Genomic DNA, 17456 nt, shown 5'->3' with positions numbered 1-17456 from the left:
ACAGATGAATGGATAAAGAAGATGTGGCACATATATACAATGGAATATTACTCAGCCATAAAAAGAAATGAAACTGAGTTATTTGTAGTGAGGTGGATGGATCTGGAGTCTGTCATACAGAGTGAAGTAAGTCAGAAGGAGAAAAACAAATACCGTATGCTAACACATATATATGGAATCTAAGAGAAAACAAAATGTCATGAAGAGACTAGGGGTAGGACGGGAATAAAACACAGACCTACTAGAGCATGGACTTGAGGTTATGGGTAGGGGGACGGATAAGCTCTGACAAAGTGAGAGAGTGCCATGGACATATATACACTACCAAACATAGGGTGGATAGCTAGTGGGAAGCAGCCGCATGGCACATGGAGATCCGCTAGGTGGTTTGTGACCACCTAGAGGGGTGGTATAGGGAAGGTGGAAAGGAGGGAGATGCAAGAGGGAAGAGATATGGGAACATATGTATATGTATAACTGATTCACTTTGTTATAAAGCAGAAACTAACACACCATTGTAAAGCAATTATACTCCAATAAAGATGTTAAAAAAATAATAATAAAACGCTAGAAATTATTTCCTGACATGAAGGTCATTGCTAAACCTGACTTGAAATGGCCCTAATTAGCTTGGCAGCATATAATTGGCATCTTTGGGCTATGAGGCATGCCTGGCAACAGTCCTAGGTGTTAGACATAGTCAGTTTAGTTCAATTTAATAATTTTTTGACTAGTTCCTCATCAACAGATTTTTGCATAGAATTAACATATAACAAATATTAGTATACTACTTCATAGTTTTATTTCAATTGGTTCTACACCAACCCTGAGAAACAGTTATGTTAGTAATTCCCCTATTTTATAATATAGGTAATAGAGGTTCAGAAAAATAAATGCTGTATCCAGAATTATACAGTCTAGCTAAGACTTAATTCTCCCTTTCAACTGTAACCTTTTCTGCCTTGGTAAATATAGAACATTGTATTTCGGTTTAGAGAAGAAGATTAAAAGCTTGGCTTTTGGAGGCAGTCAGATATAGATCAGACACTTAATAGACTTAGATACTTACTACCTAAGTGACTTCGGGCAAGTTTTTTTAAAGTTCTCTGGGTTCAATATTCACATTCATAAAATTGGGGTAAGACTTCTTCCTCTCTTACAGGATTTTTGTGAGGATTAAATGAGTTGGGTCATGTAACGTGTTGGACCAATTGTTTGACACTTAGCACTCAACTTCTATTACAGCGTTGAATCCAGAAAGCTTACTCTTATTTCACTTTGTAGACTGAGTCAGCCCTGTGCCATCTGTGATGTCCTGTTTGGTTTAAGGGTTTAGGACTGAAGTCATGTTTCTCCAAAGGTCTGCAATAAAGCAATATCAATTTTCCTGAGATGTCTAGAAGCGGCACCATCTTGTCTCATAGTCAGGATTTTTATTCAGACAGCCAAGTTGGCCAAGATGGTGACCAGTAAAGTATGTTTCTCCTGAAGTTTCCCTATTAAGAAGTTAATGATCCTACCAGAACTATTTAAATAACAACATTTACAAATTTGGGGAAACAATTTTCAACATTGTTTTCATATCTATTACAGAAAAAAAATAAAAGGAAATAAGGGATTTCAGTTAGGTACATGGAATAACTTACTAGTGTTCACCAAAGTGAGATAAATTACCAATGGAGGCAGCAGCTTGTGGAAGAAGTAGCATAGGAGACCTAAGTTCTTGCCTAGTTGATGTCTCTTTCCAGCATGTAGCTGAGACAAAACACCTTAATCTCTCTGAATATCAGCATTTTCATCTGTAAAATGTGGATAATTATATCTGACACCTACAAGGTTGTTGTGAATATATAATGAGATGAAGGAAAAGAAAGTGATTTGTAAACTGTGAAGTGTTATACAAACTGAAGGTGGTGGTATTATTTTCTGGTGTTCGTTGAAAACAGAAATTCTTGGATTACTTAAATGTGCTCTTGCCTGAGGTGGAGAAGAACTAATGAATAGCCCTTAGAATCTGTTTCAGTTCAAAGAATATATGCTTTCAGATTAAATCAGTATTGATGGTGTTAGGTCTTGTCCAATTGAAATTAAATCGCTATTTTGGAAGGGCATTAAAAAGTAACAAAGGGGAAGATATCTGAAAAGCAGAGATATTTTGTATAGAAAGAATTAATTATCACGTTGAGTATATGTTAAATATATTCAGTTTAAAATCAGTAATTAAATGGTAATGAACACTGTGCTCTGCTAATTAGAACTTACTTTTTTTTTTTTTTTTCACAGCAGACAACCGACTATTTTGGAAGGGCATTAAAAAGTAACAAAGGGGAAGATATCTGAAAAGCAGAGATATTTTGTATAGAAAGAATTAATTATCACGTTGAGTATATGTTAAATATATTCAGTTTAAAATCAGTAATTAAATGGTAATGAACACTGTGCTCTGCTAATTAGAACTTACTTTTTTTTTTTTTTTCACAGCAGACAACCGAGCATTGCTTTTGTGCGCTTCTTTCTTTCTTTCTTTTTTTTTTTGCGGTACGCGGGCCTCTCACTGTTGTGGCCTCTCCCGTGGCGGAGCACAGGCTCCGGATGTGCAGGCTCAGCGGCCATGGCTCACTTGCCCAGCCGCTCCACGGCATGTGGGATCTTCCCAGACCGGGGCACAAACCTGTGTCCCCTGCATCGGCAGGCGGACTCTCAACCACTGCACCACCAGGGAAGCCCGGTGCTCTTCTTTCTAATTGTGTTTCAAGTTCTTTCCAAAACAAGGCCCTGGGATACCCCAGCTTCAATATGCCCCTGGGCCTGCTCCACTGTTGTCTTGTATTCATGTGTGGGTATTCGTTCGTTCACCAACATTAAATCCCAGGATAGGTGTGATAAAAGAGGACTCCCTCCTCCATGGCACAAGTCCTTTGCTGGTTTCAGAGGTGGATGGCAGTCTTTGCAGAAAACACACAGGAACTTTTTCTTAAAACTGAAGTGGGATGAAAAGTGCCTGCCCTGAACATCACCATCTTTTCCCTGACCCTTCCCCTCCAGTTTCTGAAGATACAGCAGAAAATAATCTTGCTTGAAGATACTGGGTTACAATTCCGTAAAACAAAAACACATGCTTCCAATGCACTGTGCTTTCCGATATGCTGGGTTTAGTTCAGCTGCCGGAGGAGCTGATTGATGCGTTCACCTCGATAGCCAGGTGAGCCCACTTCCTTGAGGAATCCCACTCTATTCTTGGTAGCGTGACGGGCTACTGAGAGTTGGAAAGGGCACAACAACCCTGAGATCACCTGAAAATTCTTCCCCTGGAAGGCAATTTCATGAATGAGGTCTTCCAAGCAAATGACACCAAACTTCCCCAGGTGCTCCTCAATCACTGTGTTGTCTGTCAAAGGGATGATTTTATTCTTGACCTTGGCTTGTCCACGTTTCAAGATGAGTTCCCAAACTGACTTCAAATTTGGAAATCCCCAGGTCACATAAGGTTCCACTATACGAAGTGTTTTTATGGTTTGAGGAGTTACTTGCATAAAAACACCACTGAAAATCTTATTCAGGCGAACTCTTGCAATGGTCCTCTGCACCAGTAAACTCACCCCATTAATCCTTTCGATGCATAAAACAAAGGCCAAGGAATGTTTATCTGGCACTTCCAAGCCGTGAGGTTTCACTTCTAGTCGTCTGAGTCGCACCCTGTCACGTAGTTGCCGCCAGGAATCATGTAGGAACAATTCTAGTCGCTAAACTTGATCTCTTTTCCTTACCTCTGCTCCTTCCTTTGCAAAAACGCCTGCTTTGCCTGGGTGGCTTTCAGGGCTTGATAAACCTTCCTCTTTTTCAGGAGATTTTCTGGAACCAAAGGGATCTTTTTTCTTGGCTCTTCCTCTACCATCTTTCCAACTCTAGAACTCACTTCTAATAAGGCCAAGGTTATCAGTTTGAATCCCATTGTGGCTCAATTAGCATAATGTCAGCCTTCACCCTAAACTTTCATGAGGTCACTCAAATGTGTACCCATGTTCACAAGGAGAATAAAAGTGGAGATTGGATGAAATCATGCAGATTTTCAACCAGTATGTATAGAACTATATATTATAATGCATCTCCAACTTTTATTTTTTTCTTTTAGCATACTTATCATTTTTGGTTTTTGTAGTTAATTGTCTGGACTACCAATTTTGTTTAGGAAATTACTGGTGTATTTCACAGATGATATTCCAAGTTTCCTGAAAGGTGGTTTAATCTCTGGTATATTCTGACCCTCTGTTTACAAGCGCTAACTTTGCAATGCTTTACTTCAAATGACCCTGAGAACTATGAACTTCTTATACGTGTTTTTTAGATGGGAAAATGGAGGCAGTTTTTTCCCAAGGTTTTTTACTGCCAGGTGAAGAGATTTTGGCTAATTTTATAAAAAGGTCAGTAGCACAGCTGGGCTTGAAATACAGAGGTCCTGACTCAAAGTTCTATATTTAATTTGCAGTGTTTTTTTTTTCCTTTTTGGCTTATATATAGTAAGTTTAGTCAAAGGCTGGGAAAATTCATATTATGCCTGGATCTTTAGCAAGACTGACAATTACTACAATTACATGTCTTTCAGATGTACCTATGCTGGCTATTTGATGTGACTTATTATTTTGACTAGTTTTGTTAAAAATACCAATCATATAATTTGATCCAGTGGTGTCTACAGGCCTACCCATAAAGATAGGGTATCTAACATTATAATTTTGATCACTTTAAGTGAAGAAATTTGGCATATCATATCCTTATAAGCAAAATGCTCTTATGTTATGAAGAAAGTAGAGATCCTTTGGATTGTGATTTGGAGGATGATGAAAAGTTTCCTTGCTCCCTAATTTATCTCTCACTGACCCTCCTATTTACCAAAATTCCACCTTTAGTGGTTCAGACCATCTTATATAAAGTAGGAGAGCCCATTTATACCATCATTTACCTTAGTAAGGACTGAGGATCAAGTTTTTTAAGTAGGATTCCTCCTGAGTACCATCTGGGGTCAGGGTACTTAGAGGATTTCAAATTTTGATGAAGGAAGGAAAGAGAATATGCAATGATGATTTTTGGAGACCTATTCTGGGAGTTTAGATGATGGTGTTGGGGATTTGTCCTATCAGAATGCAATGAAACTAAATTGGACACTCAGAGGGTAGGGAAGAGGGTGAGGGAAAGCTAAGGATGGGAAAGTGAAAGTGTATCTAAGACAAGATATTCATGATTTTTGCTTATGGTCTTGTTTGTGTACATATGTTTAAAGAACATTAAGTGTGTTGTCAAGAAGCAAACAATTAATTTGAAACCATGTGATTCTTCATTTTTACGTTGACGTTAAAAAAATGCTTTCTTGTTATGGAAGTTTCCTAGGGAAAAAGATGCTCTTTTTGTAAAGGAGGGCTTCTAATCTCTCTAACTTTGATTCTTTTTAGTCAAATTGTGATAATATCAATCTAACTATTTCATTGGATTGGTGCAAAGATCGATTGGGATAATATGCATTAAAAACATGAAATGTAAAGTGCTCAACCAAATACAGGGTGTTAAAAATTATGTGCAGTACAGGTTGGAGATTAAGTGCTTGGATTCTGGAACAGATTACCTGAGTTTCAACACTGGCTTTGTCTCTTTTTACCTGTTCGACATAGGACAACTTAAATTTTCTGTGTCTCAGTTTTCTAATCTGTAAAATAATAACCTACCTCATAATGTTAATGTGAAGTTCAAAGAAGTTAATATATGTAATGGGCTTAAAGCAGTGCCTTCCATAGATTAAATGCAACAATCGTATTAACTGTTGCATTGTTATGTATGTGTCGGTACAAAATTGAATACTGACATAAGTGCATGGGAGTGAATTACTTGGAAATGCTTCAAGCAATATAGTTCTCTGTTTACCTAGCAAATCATATTTAGCTATGAGCTATTAGTGGAACTGTGTTGATTTAGCAGTTATGTGTGAACATCTTTCAGAAGCTTTCTTCTTTTGATATTTGAGTAAAGAAACTACTCTCATTAATGCTGACTTATTCAGGTAACTTTTATAGAGTATTGGTCTTGATCATTATGTTTATATCTTACATGAAAGGTTTTCAACCCGGACTAACATTAGAAGCAAATGGGTCCACCAGTTGTATTGGAAAGTTTGGGGGTGGCACTCAGGCATTGGTAATTTTTAAAAGCTCCCCAGGGGATTTTAATTTGTAGGCAGAGTTGAAAATCACTGGCCTAGAGCAATAGTAATTAAATATATATCCATATCATTTAGTTTCTGACATTGAAATATAATTTTTTCATACTTAAATAAATAAATGACATGGCTATTTATGGATGTTTCTTGTGGTTTTTTGTTATAAAGCAGAAATGAGAAGTTTATTTGTTTTTAAATTATCTGTGGATTTTTGTTTGTTTTTGGCATGATGAAGGCTGTATATATTTTTAAAATTTATAGGATCACAGAATAGTAAAGGTGAGAGGGACCCTCAAAGCATCTAGTAGAAAGATTGCACACTTTGAAACCAGTCTTGGCTTGCAGTGACTGATTCACTTGCGAGCTATATGATCTTGGGCTACTTACTTAATCAATCTGAGCCACAACTTCATCTCTGTAGAATTGAGATGTATGTGTACTTTGTACAATGAAAACTGCATTTCATGTGATACACACACACACACACACACACACACACACACACACACACATCTTGAATCCCTGACTCCTGCCTTACTCCCATACCATCTGGTGCAGATATCTAGAGCAGGGACTGTGTGGGAGCCTCTGCAGGGCTGTCTGAGCTTGAAGGGCCAGTTGCTGAGAACTGCTTCCTCCCACTACTCAGGGATCATTTCTCTGGCTCTTTTTGGATTATTTCATGGCTGGGTGTTTGGATCCCATGACTTTTCATGAGCATAACATTTAGTCTGTGGGGGTCAGTCACTGCTAAGTAGAGTGAAGCTGTTAATGAAACTAGAGATTAAGATGGCTTCTTGTTGCCAAATGATGGAAGCTTTGGGTACTTCCTCTTTGAGACCTAGATAATACATGTGCAGGACACAGATGGCTGCTTTCTCTTTCCAGCTGTCTTCCTGTCCATTGCTTCTTTGTGTTGAGTAGAGACAGTAGGAAGGCACTATCTCTATCTTAGTTTGGGGGAAGGAGAGAAAAAATTACAGACTTCTTTGATTTTCTTTTGTATGATAGGGACAGTGGATTTTGTCTCCTTCCCAACCCTTGTCTTTCAGATCCTGTTGCATATAGCTATAAACATATTAGATCATCCAGCTCTCCTGTTGCACATTCTTTATGTCATAAGAAGGAGGTTCATGGGCTATTTCTAATTAGTTATAAAGCATAATGCTTGAAGTCTTCATCTTAGCTATGGTGCATCAATGTCCTTCCCACATATAGGCCTGGATTTAGGTCTATTCTCAACTTACTTCTGAGATTTCTGCTTTTGTCACCATCTCTCTGGACTGATCTGAAGGTTTCATTGGAAATATTTATAAATTCAGCTACCATTTTCCTATTTTCCCCTTAGCTGGAATAGGCACCATCTTCTCATTATTATTATTAGTGGTAAGTCTATTGATTTTTTTAGCTGATGAGGATCTTGAAACATTACACTTGTGGGGTGGGTGTTCTAACATAAACTTTGTACTCCACTAGATTTTGAGACTCTTGAGGGTAGGAACCCACTGAACATAGTCATAACTATCATTTATTATGCACCTACTATGTACTAGTGACTTCAGTTTAATTATTTCAATTAATTCCCATAAAAATAATGTACACATAAGGAATCATTTCAGATAGCTTAAGTAAACTACCCAAGGTTGTCTAGTTCATGAGTAAGAGTTGGATTTTGAACTCAGTTTGATCTTAAATCCTCTTTTCTAAATCATCTTTCCAAACTCCTTCTTAAAGAAAAGGATAGATACACATAAGAGGAATGGGATTTTGGCCTGTTGAAGGTTGGATGGAGCTGATATGGAGTTGCATTCTTAAAGAAAAGGAGAGAAGATCTGCAGATCATCACAGCCCTTGCTTTTCCCACTAATCTACACTGACTTGCATCACTGGCATACATGGACATTTAGTAAATGTACCCTACAACCCTCAAGTCAGAAGTCACCCCTTCAGAAGGCTTTGGTCCACGTGCAGGTCTTCGCTTTGTGTTTTTATTCATGTCAGAGAGGCTCAGATTATGTGAAGATGTCTCAAAATCAGGCAAACTCTGAAGAAGATTGGATTGAATCCATGGTGATAGTCCATGGTGAGGAGTCAGGTCTGTATTGAAGTTAGCCTTGGCTTTCTGAAGATCAGGGGATACTCTGCAGTCAGCCTCTATGCTTACAGTTCAGACCACCAGAATGTGCCCACTGGATCTGGCAAGCAGTAGGAAATATATAAATCTTTATGAAGTTGAAGCTTTGTTGAATGTGCCCAGAGAACATTTTTCATTTAATGTATTTGGAAACTATAAATATAATTCCTTCTGGGGAGTAAAAGTAATTGCTTCAGAAAAGAAAAAAGTCAGTTCTTTAAATGGCTTAACTCCTTTCACAAACATTTGCTTTTTTTAATGACTGGGAAATTCCTGGTACAGGAAAATAAAATGTCCTTTGGTACAAAGGAGGTCATTCTGGTCTTAACTGACCCTATGCACTCTAGTTCCTGCTTTCTGTTCCATATTTTGTCACCAGAGGTTATTGGAAGGATAATCCCTCTGTGGATTTTCACTGCTTTTAGGGCATGTTGCCAAAGAGAAAGTTATCTTGGCTCAGAAACTACCAAACCAGTTTAGAAGGCTCAGATCCCAGGGGTACTGAGCCAGTGACTGATAATGACTTGATTTAGGTTGGCCATGGGTTGGATTTTTGAAGCACACTTTTCATGTGTGCTAGGTTTGCTGTGTCTGCTTCACCCTCTTCAGATTTTTCAACAGACTCATTGCTTCTTGGGTCAGGAATGATTTTCCTTTCCTAAGCATGCTATTCTACTTTGATTCTATTCTTATGAACAGAAACATCTGTACCAGTTTGAGGCCTCATGTACATCATTTTAACCTAGTATAAAGGAAAAACAGCTATCGAAAGAAGTTGCCCTGTATCTCTTTCTTTGAACACTTGGAGGCTGATTTCTCCTAAAATTAATTTCTGAAATGGCTTGGCTAAAGTGAAGAATATATCTGAGCTCTTAGATTTGCTCAGTGAAGATGTTCTCCTAAATGGTAGTGTAGAATAGTTCTCAGTGGATGCCCTTGATTTAATTGAAGCTCAGTTTCCTCAAGCTTTAAAATAGCCATTTCCTACCAAGGAGGATGTTGAAAGTATTAGGTAGGGAGATTTTTACATCTATCCTGGACATTTTTCATAGAGAGGTAAACATGGAAGAGGTTCAGGTGAACCCTGACAACAATCTCTGTAGTCTCCTTTAAATTACATATCTTTAAGACAATATCTTTGAAGGATTAGGGATGGGAAATAAACTGATATTTATTAACTCCTTCTTAGGTAGCAGCATTTTGCTAGATGTTTTCTACAGATTACCTTTTTAGATTTATCTAGGTTTGTGTGGTTAATTAGTGGCAGCGCACAAGATTACCAAACTACCATGCTGCTCTCACATCTTGAAGGGTCTGTGTCAGAGTCATTATAACCCCCCAAAATTCATCCATGGCTATAATAGATCAATGTTTTGATAAGCTTTTTTTCCTGCTTGATTAGAAGTTTTTATTATTTAAAAAATTCACACCCTTGCCACTGAGAATTTGGTTCTTATTATAATTTGTTAATAAAATCTGTGTTTTAAGATCTTTGAGTCACTTTCATGCCTCCCTAGGTCTGAGACTCCAAGATGAGTCTCTGTTGCCTAAATAAGTCTAGAATAATTCTTGCTCTGGGATCAAGAAACTCTGTCTTTAGCTGTCATGGAGAGGAGAGGATTATAAAATTCAGTCATGAGCTGCTTAGGTATTTTCTGCAGATCCCATTTCTTGCCCCAAACACTGTGGGCCCTCTCGGACACTCTAGAACTCTTGCTTGAAATCTTTTGAGGAAGTCAGGCTTGACCTGGGCATTACTCATCTTCTTTAGTACATCCCTCTCCACTGCCCCCAATGTCTAGGTTTATTGTAGGCAGCCAGTGAGTATTTTGTTGAACTTAATAGCTAGTACAAAAGCATTGGGGAAAATATGGCTAGGAAATACTATCATATTTGAAACTGGGAAATTCTGGGTAATTGTTGAGTGCCTCATATTATTAGTTCCTGTGGGGAAAATACATGGCAGAATTCAAGATGGGTTTATATTGTAAAATGAAAACTCTTATGAGATGAATCAGAAGCTACATATCTGCTTATGATACTCAGAATGGGAATGACACTGATTTGCTGATAATGTATTATTATTATTATTATTCTGTAGACCCAGATGATACAGCAAACTCTAAAGAGGACATTGCAGTATTATGAGCACCAATTTACTGGGTAAGTAAAAATGGATTTTGGCTATTTTTGGGGACAAATTAAAGATAATTACTACATAGAGAACAGACCTGTGGTTGCCAAGCGGCAGGGGAAAGGGTTGGGGGAGGGATGGAGTGGGAGGTTGGGGTTAACAGATGTAAGCTAGTATATATAGAATGGATAAACAACAAGGTCCTACTGTATAGCACAGGGAACTATAGTCAATATCCTATGATAAACCATAATGGAAAAGAATATATATAAAAAGAATGTAGATATGTATAACTGAATCACTTTGCTGTACAGCAGAAATTAACACAATATTGTAAATCAACTATATTCCAATTTTAAAAAAAGAGTTACCTCAAACATAGCTGTTGAACATGTGGGCAACCAAGTCAACCTTATTGCATAGTGATTATGATCTCAGTGTGAAGTGGGAGCTCATAGGAGCCCCATGAAGTGATTTCCTTTAGTTTATTTGTGTTGAATCCTTTTTAAGTAAAATCCCTTTTGCTAGTGCTTTCCTTTTTCTTCCTTCTTGTGCTCTTACCCTCTCATTCTCATCCACTGAATCTCATATTTTGCCTTAGTAATATCATAAGGTTTATTGGTACCAACCAAGAGGCTTTAAATGGGATTTTAGGATCCTTCAGTAAAGTTTAATCAAATTCACTACAAGCTTAACACAGTTCAGTGAGAAGTATTTGTTTAGTTAGAGTCACATGCTACATATTTCCTTTATTTATTCCCCATTTCCTGAAATGGTTGTGGTATGATGTAAAGTAAGAAGATTTGAGTCAAAAGACAGGAATTCAAGGCCTCACCAGGACATAGAACTTTAAAGTAACTTTATCTCTTTTAAGGGGTGATGATGATGGTAACAACTAAATCAAGGATTATATGTCATTATTAAATGAAGTAATTTTAATGAAAGTATTTTGTAAACAGGAAGCTCCAAATAAGTGTAAGGTATATCCTTGATTGGCTATGGTAGAAAGCAGTTGGCAAATACAAAAGCCTAAATTCACTTTCTGATGCAGTCTAGCTATTTAAATTAAATGTACAATGTACTACAGCTATTTATCTTTGTAGAAGTTTAAGAACTTCTGAGGAGTCAAGTTTCAAACCCTGGTACCCCTTGAAATGCTATGGGGAATCATTTAACATTTATAAGTAATAGTCATTACCATGGAGATCAAGAACATATTTTTGGCTATTAGGAAGTAGTGTGATTTTTTTTTTAAATAAAACAAAAGGGAAGAAAACTTAGTGGAAAAATAATCTCAGTACCGAGTAGAATGCCATATACTTTAAGTGCTTGATGATTATGTTAACTGTCATTTCAAAGGGAATTGCTCTGAAACTTTGTCATATCAATCCTCAAGAGTACAGTACTAGAAAAAACATATTATTTAAACTCATGAGATGGTTTTTAATTTGAGGCTATTTATAGTTTTAAATGGTTTATTTTAAGGGAGATAAATAATGTCAAGTTAATCTCTTCCCACATACTCTAAAATAAAACTTAATCACTCTCATTGGATTTGCTGCTTTCAAATATGGTGTTTGGATTAAACTAGTCAATGTATTTAGAACAATTCCTGGTATGTGGTAAGCACCACATGCTTGTTTACTCATATTTATTATCATCATTATTTTTAAGATTTTAATGACAATACCAGTAATGAACTGCAAATTATTTCTGGAATTATGAATGCCCTCTCCGTTTTGAAATCAAATAATGACTGATGAAATAGTCTTATTTGTGAACTAATTATGTCTTCATGGCAAGTCAGAGTGGGACTCTTATAAGTAAGATCAAACTAGATAACTAAACTCTATTACTATAATCAGCAGAAATATTTTTTTCCATTAGTAGGATGGAGTTCTCTTTCATCTAAATAACTGCCTCAATTCTCCTCTCAATCTCTGTAGACATAGCCTGTGGTATTTCTTTGTTCATTGCCTAAATGGTCTTTCCCTAGTTCTGTTTATTGCAGACACAGTATTTAAAAAACAGACAGCATATAGGACTTTCATATAAAGAGGTGTCTTAATGTCCTACTGGTTCTAAGATGTAGTAGCATATTTTTGCTTGGGTGTTGGCTGCCTTCTGAGGACTTGAAGTACCTTTGCTCACTGTCTTTTTCTGTGCTCATGCTGATGAAGATAAAAAGGGCCATGGTTTCCCTGTTCAGTGTCCTCTTTGTCTTTTAGAGTCCATCTTTCTGCTTTCAATTTATTTTTTCAATACTGAAAAAGAAGAGCATCTATGATCACTAACACTTGGATTAAAATGTATTAACTCATATGTGTTGTTCCTCTTAAGAAAACACAATTTTATCTCTAACTGTGAAAAGGAATGTGTTTCTTACAGTTAAAGGGATTTCAGGCAATTGCAAGCAAGTGCTGGAAAGTTTATTTTACATGTTTCTGGGGAGGTGAGGGTGGGAAAGTGGTGCTTTTCCTAATCCCTGAAATTGGGCTTTGCCTAAAGCTTGTCTTGAAATAATTCAGCTTTTAGGTGTCTTGGGTTGGGTGATGAATTAGAATGGGTAACAGAGAGTAGAAGCTAGCCTTTTTCTTTTTAATTTCATAATTCAGCCTCCAACCGTTAACCTTCCCATCTTCCCTTTCCTCTGTTTTGATACTCTGCCTTTGGATCTGCATTATTTATCAGAGCTCAAGGATTGTATAGTCTTGCTCCTTAATTAATTTTTATACCAGTAGCCCATAGAAAGTCTCTGAGGCTTTTTTTAGTCTCCAAGACCTAGACTTGAATGAAGTGAGCAGCTGTTCAAAGTATCAGACAGATGGAGGATTTGGAGGGAGTAGCCGATGGAGCCTCTTGTTAGGAAGTAAGATAGCCTCTCTGTACTTCAGCAACTTTATCTTTAAACATTTATTCTGTTCCTTAACTTATCCATTCACTTGTTCATTTATTTATTCATAGAGATCATTCAAGTTGGGAAAATAAGTGCTTAAATAATTTATTCATGCGGTATGATAAATCTTCATCTCTTCATCTCCACTGTCACCATGGTCTCTCAGATTGAGATTCCAATCTAGTTTTCTGGCTTCTACTCCTGTAGTTTCTGATCATGTATGTCTGGGTGGGGCTCAAGAATTGGCATTTCTAGGGAGTTCCCAGATACTGTTGGTTCTACTGGTCCATGGATCAAGCTTTGAAATCCCTGTTTAAAACCATATAATAACTTACTGTGATAGAATAAAATCTGAGCTATTCCTGTGATCTGGCCTCTGCTTACCTCTCTGATTTCATCCTATTCCACTCCCCATTTGTCTCTCCACTCCAGCCACTCCAGCCTTCTGTTGGTTTCTCAACTATACCAAAGCTAGCTTAGCCTCAAGGCTTTTGCACACACTATTTCATATACCTGGAATACTCTGTCCCCAGATGTTTGCATGTATTATTCTTTTATACAGTTAAGTCTTTGTTTAAATGTCATATCCTCAGGAAGGTATGACACACACCTAAAGTAATCCTCAATCCCCTACCTCAATCTCCAACCGCAGTGATTTTCTACTACATTAGTCTCTATTATCTCTCTTCATAGTACTTATCATTAGCTTATATTATCTTGTTTATTTTCTTATTTGGTTATTTATCTTATTTACTCTTATATTATTGTGTCTTTGTAAATGCTTGGTACATAGGAGGAACTAATAGTTTTTTGGGGGGAGGGAGGAGTGTGAATAAATGAATACATTGTACCCTAGAGGTATGTACACAGAGGTATGTATATAGTGGATAAAAGAGTAAATTATGCTTCAGAAAGGGGTGTAAAATGAGTAATCCCTAGGGTCCATTATAGTTCTAAAATCTATAGTTCCAGGATCCAAAATCCTTCTTTTTATGGCAAAAATTATACTCATTTATTTGCATAGTTTTCCATTTATGCTTAATGTTCTGCTACAGTGTGTCAGATTGACTTTGTGGTAAATTTTGATTGCTGTGTAAACTCTGCATATGCAGTCTTCTTCCCTCAATCTAAAATGAGAAAAGAGGGCCCTGACTGTTCATCTTTATGTTAGCCTTTCTTTAACTCAAGCTTCTAGGGAATAGACTAGTTTTTGGGGCAGTGTGAGTGGGAAGAATAGTGAGAAGCAAAAGTGGTAAGTAGGAGACAGGCAGTGTTTACCTTAGGAATCAAAAGGAAGTCAGGATTGAGGAAAATCTGGTTTATGGTGACAATTTTTTCTGATGTCATTCTTGTCATTATCTTGTGCCCTTCTCTCTGTGCAGCTTTATTGTGTAGTATAGAGCAAGGGACTGTGAAAATGTGCTTTGGAAGTAGACATACCAGATTTACTAGATTTAAAGTCAGGTTGTGCCTTTGAATGATCACGGGCAGATTACTTAACCTCCCTGAGTCTCCGTTTTCTCATTTTTAAACATGGGAATAATAGCACGGTAGGGGTGATGTTTAAATGAAATATTAATGATAATAATGTGGTAAATCATATAATCAGTTTGGTATACATAAGTAATCAGTAAGTTTGTTGAATTATAATTACCACTACTGTATCTGACTCTTTTGCACCTTAATTTTTGTTGATTGTCTTTCCCTTTATCCTCTTGCTGTATCCTTTACCTGTCCTCCTTGAGCCTTTAAAAGTCTGCAATCATTTGTTTAGCATCAGGAGTTAAATATGCCCAGTTCATATTCCAGCTACAGCTTTCTTCTTACAGAGAATTTGGATTTTTTAAAATCTAAATTTCTTCCTCCAGAGTGCCTAATCTAACTGCTCTCACTCATGTTTATACTACACCACTCCTACTGGTCTTTAGCTCACAAAAATGGATTGCTATGGTAGGGAAGACAAAGCAGAGATTTCTTTAAAATGATGATTAGAAAATAACATGGTCATCTTTCTGAGATGTAATTTTAATTCATTATATATTTTAAACATCAAAGTATAGAAAAATACGTATTCAGTATCATGCCATTCATTTTATACTTTTTGCCAGAATGAGCATCGTTGTGCTAATATCACAGGTAGGACTGCTGCCAACCTCATATTGGTCTGGGACACCGTTTCCTATAGTCATCTAAAGGTATATTATTGCTCCATTTATCACTGTGCGCTCTATGTTTGTTTTATACAGCCAACCTCTGTTCTCCTTTTATTTTGACAGTTGAATAAGGATTAAGCTAGAATAATTTCAATAGAACGTTAGAAGTGAAATTAGGAGTGGGTTAACCCTGCTTATTCTGGGAAACAAGCTTCAGTGATATTACTTATGCTGTCATGGTCAGATTTTGTGGCTATAAATTATTTTATCTAAAAAGTGATACAGCTTTTTTTGTATATATTTACATATAATATCTATCTTACTGAATAAAAACAAGTTAGATAAAATCTAATATCTATCGATTGCTCTCTGTTTTTGAGGTAATATACTGGGCACTTCATATCTGTTATTTTATTTAATACTAACAATCTATTTCATAGGATCACTGTATTAAGCTCATTTTTACAGATGAGGAGATTGAGACTGTGAGAAAAAATATTTTTTTTAAGGTCACTCTGATTAAAATGGTGGAGCTTGATTTAAATATAAATCTGTATTTGTCTGTGTTTAATGACTATGCTCCCCATTCCACCTTTTATTGAGTGATTCCTGCATTCTAGAAATTGTAGTAAGCATTTTGCTTAACTGGTTTATTGGAGTCTAATCTTACAAACATGAAACCCTTTTACTTTTTTCTCCCCAGTCATTTCAAACATGCTAGGATGAGCCCTCTTTGATACTAGGTTGGGCAGATTGCACTGTATTCCAAGTACTTTCAGGGAGTATAAAGTCCACTCCAGACCAATTCAAACCTTCAATCTCATATCCAATCTTATTCTCTGTCCCTCTCTGCCTGGGTTAGACCTTGGCCTGAGGAACTTGGAATGTAATGTAGAGGTGATATCATGTATTATTGACTCCTCTGTTTTAGGCCAATCCTTTCTGGTTCCTTTCTCTTCTGATGTGTTATATCAGGCATGAATAAAATGGGAAATAGTAGAAGCCTCGTTTACTTCACTGGTGGTTGTAATAATCCTCTCTTGGCTGTGATGCCCTCAGCAAGGTGCATGTACAGGCTCTGCCTTTACTGCTTCAGATGCCTCAGCTCCTGGCTCTGTGGATTTCACTCCACAGTCTTGCTAGTGTAATCCCTGCCCCTGGCTGCAGCCTTTAGATCGGGAAAGCAATAGGATGGGACACCCCCAATTCACCTTTCTTTAGTGATATCTCCATATCACTAAATATGAATTTTCCCATGGGAAACCCATAGTTTATGCTTTGCCAAATTGTAGGACTGTAGGCCTGTTCCAATTTGGCTCTATTTATTTTCCCTGTTAGTAACACTCCCTGGAATCTTCTTCCATTCAGTCAGGTATAGAGGGATGATCAGGAATTCCACCACCTCAGCAGATATTCATGGAGGAATAAGATACCTAAACCTCAGTCTGTATCAGAGTAGATCCCTCTTTCACCAACTGGTCCTCTGTAGGGAATATTATTACCCTTCTCTCTTTTACTTGTGTTTGTGTGTGTGTGGGGGTGGGGGGAGAGAACAACAGTACTCTCCTCCTAGGCCAGTAACTCATTCTTCTGATTATTTTCTTTCAAAATTTTCCTATTCCTTGGTTTATGTATGCTGGTGGTGAGGTGACAGTGGCAGTGACTATTTAGTCACTTCTTAAGTTATGAAGGTGATGTCTGGTCTTCTTGGCTACTCTTTTGAAACATGGGAGTGTTTGACCCTTATTTTCTGCAACTTTGGTGCCTTAGCTCTAATTCAGAGGAAACTGGAAAAGTTTCAGTCAACACAGGCATTTTATCAACACAGGCATTTTATCTTTAAGTCCTCGCAAGAACTCTAGGAGGTATCTCCATTTCAAGAGGGAGGAAAGTTAGACTAACAGAGGTTAGATTACTTGCCCAAAGTCTCACAG

The 17456-nt window shown here is 37.2% G+C and overlaps 2 protein-coding genes across 2 annotated transcripts in view; one reads left to right on the top strand and one right to left on the bottom strand.

Moving 5' to 3' along the window:
• GUCY1A2 (guanylate cyclase 1 soluble subunit alpha 2) overlaps positions 1–17456 on the top strand; it is a 428505-nt gene that overhangs the window by 30624 nt on the left and 380425 nt on the right. The window contains exon 2 of the mRNA XM_024115325.1: positions 10441–10502. Coding sequence (XP_023971093.1) covers positions 10441–10502 — 62 coding nt within the window. The remainder of the gene's footprint in view (positions 1–10440; positions 10503–17456) is intronic.
• On the bottom strand, positions 2946–3916 carry LOC102990695 (60S ribosomal protein L7-like 1). Its single transcript, XM_024115326.3, is given in 2 exon segments — positions 2946–3745; positions 3748–3916. Coding segments are annotated over 2 exon segments (741 nt in total). The 5' UTR covers positions 3896–3916; the 3' UTR covers positions 2946–3152.

Source organism: Physeter macrocephalus, chromosome 16, assembly GCF_002837175.3.
Source record: "Physeter macrocephalus isolate SW-GA chromosome 16, ASM283717v5, whole genome shotgun sequence".
Classification (NCBI taxonomy): Eukaryota; Metazoa; Chordata; class Mammalia; order Artiodactyla; family Physeteridae; genus Physeter; species Physeter macrocephalus.
This window is presented reverse-complemented; position numbering and strand designations above follow the sequence as displayed.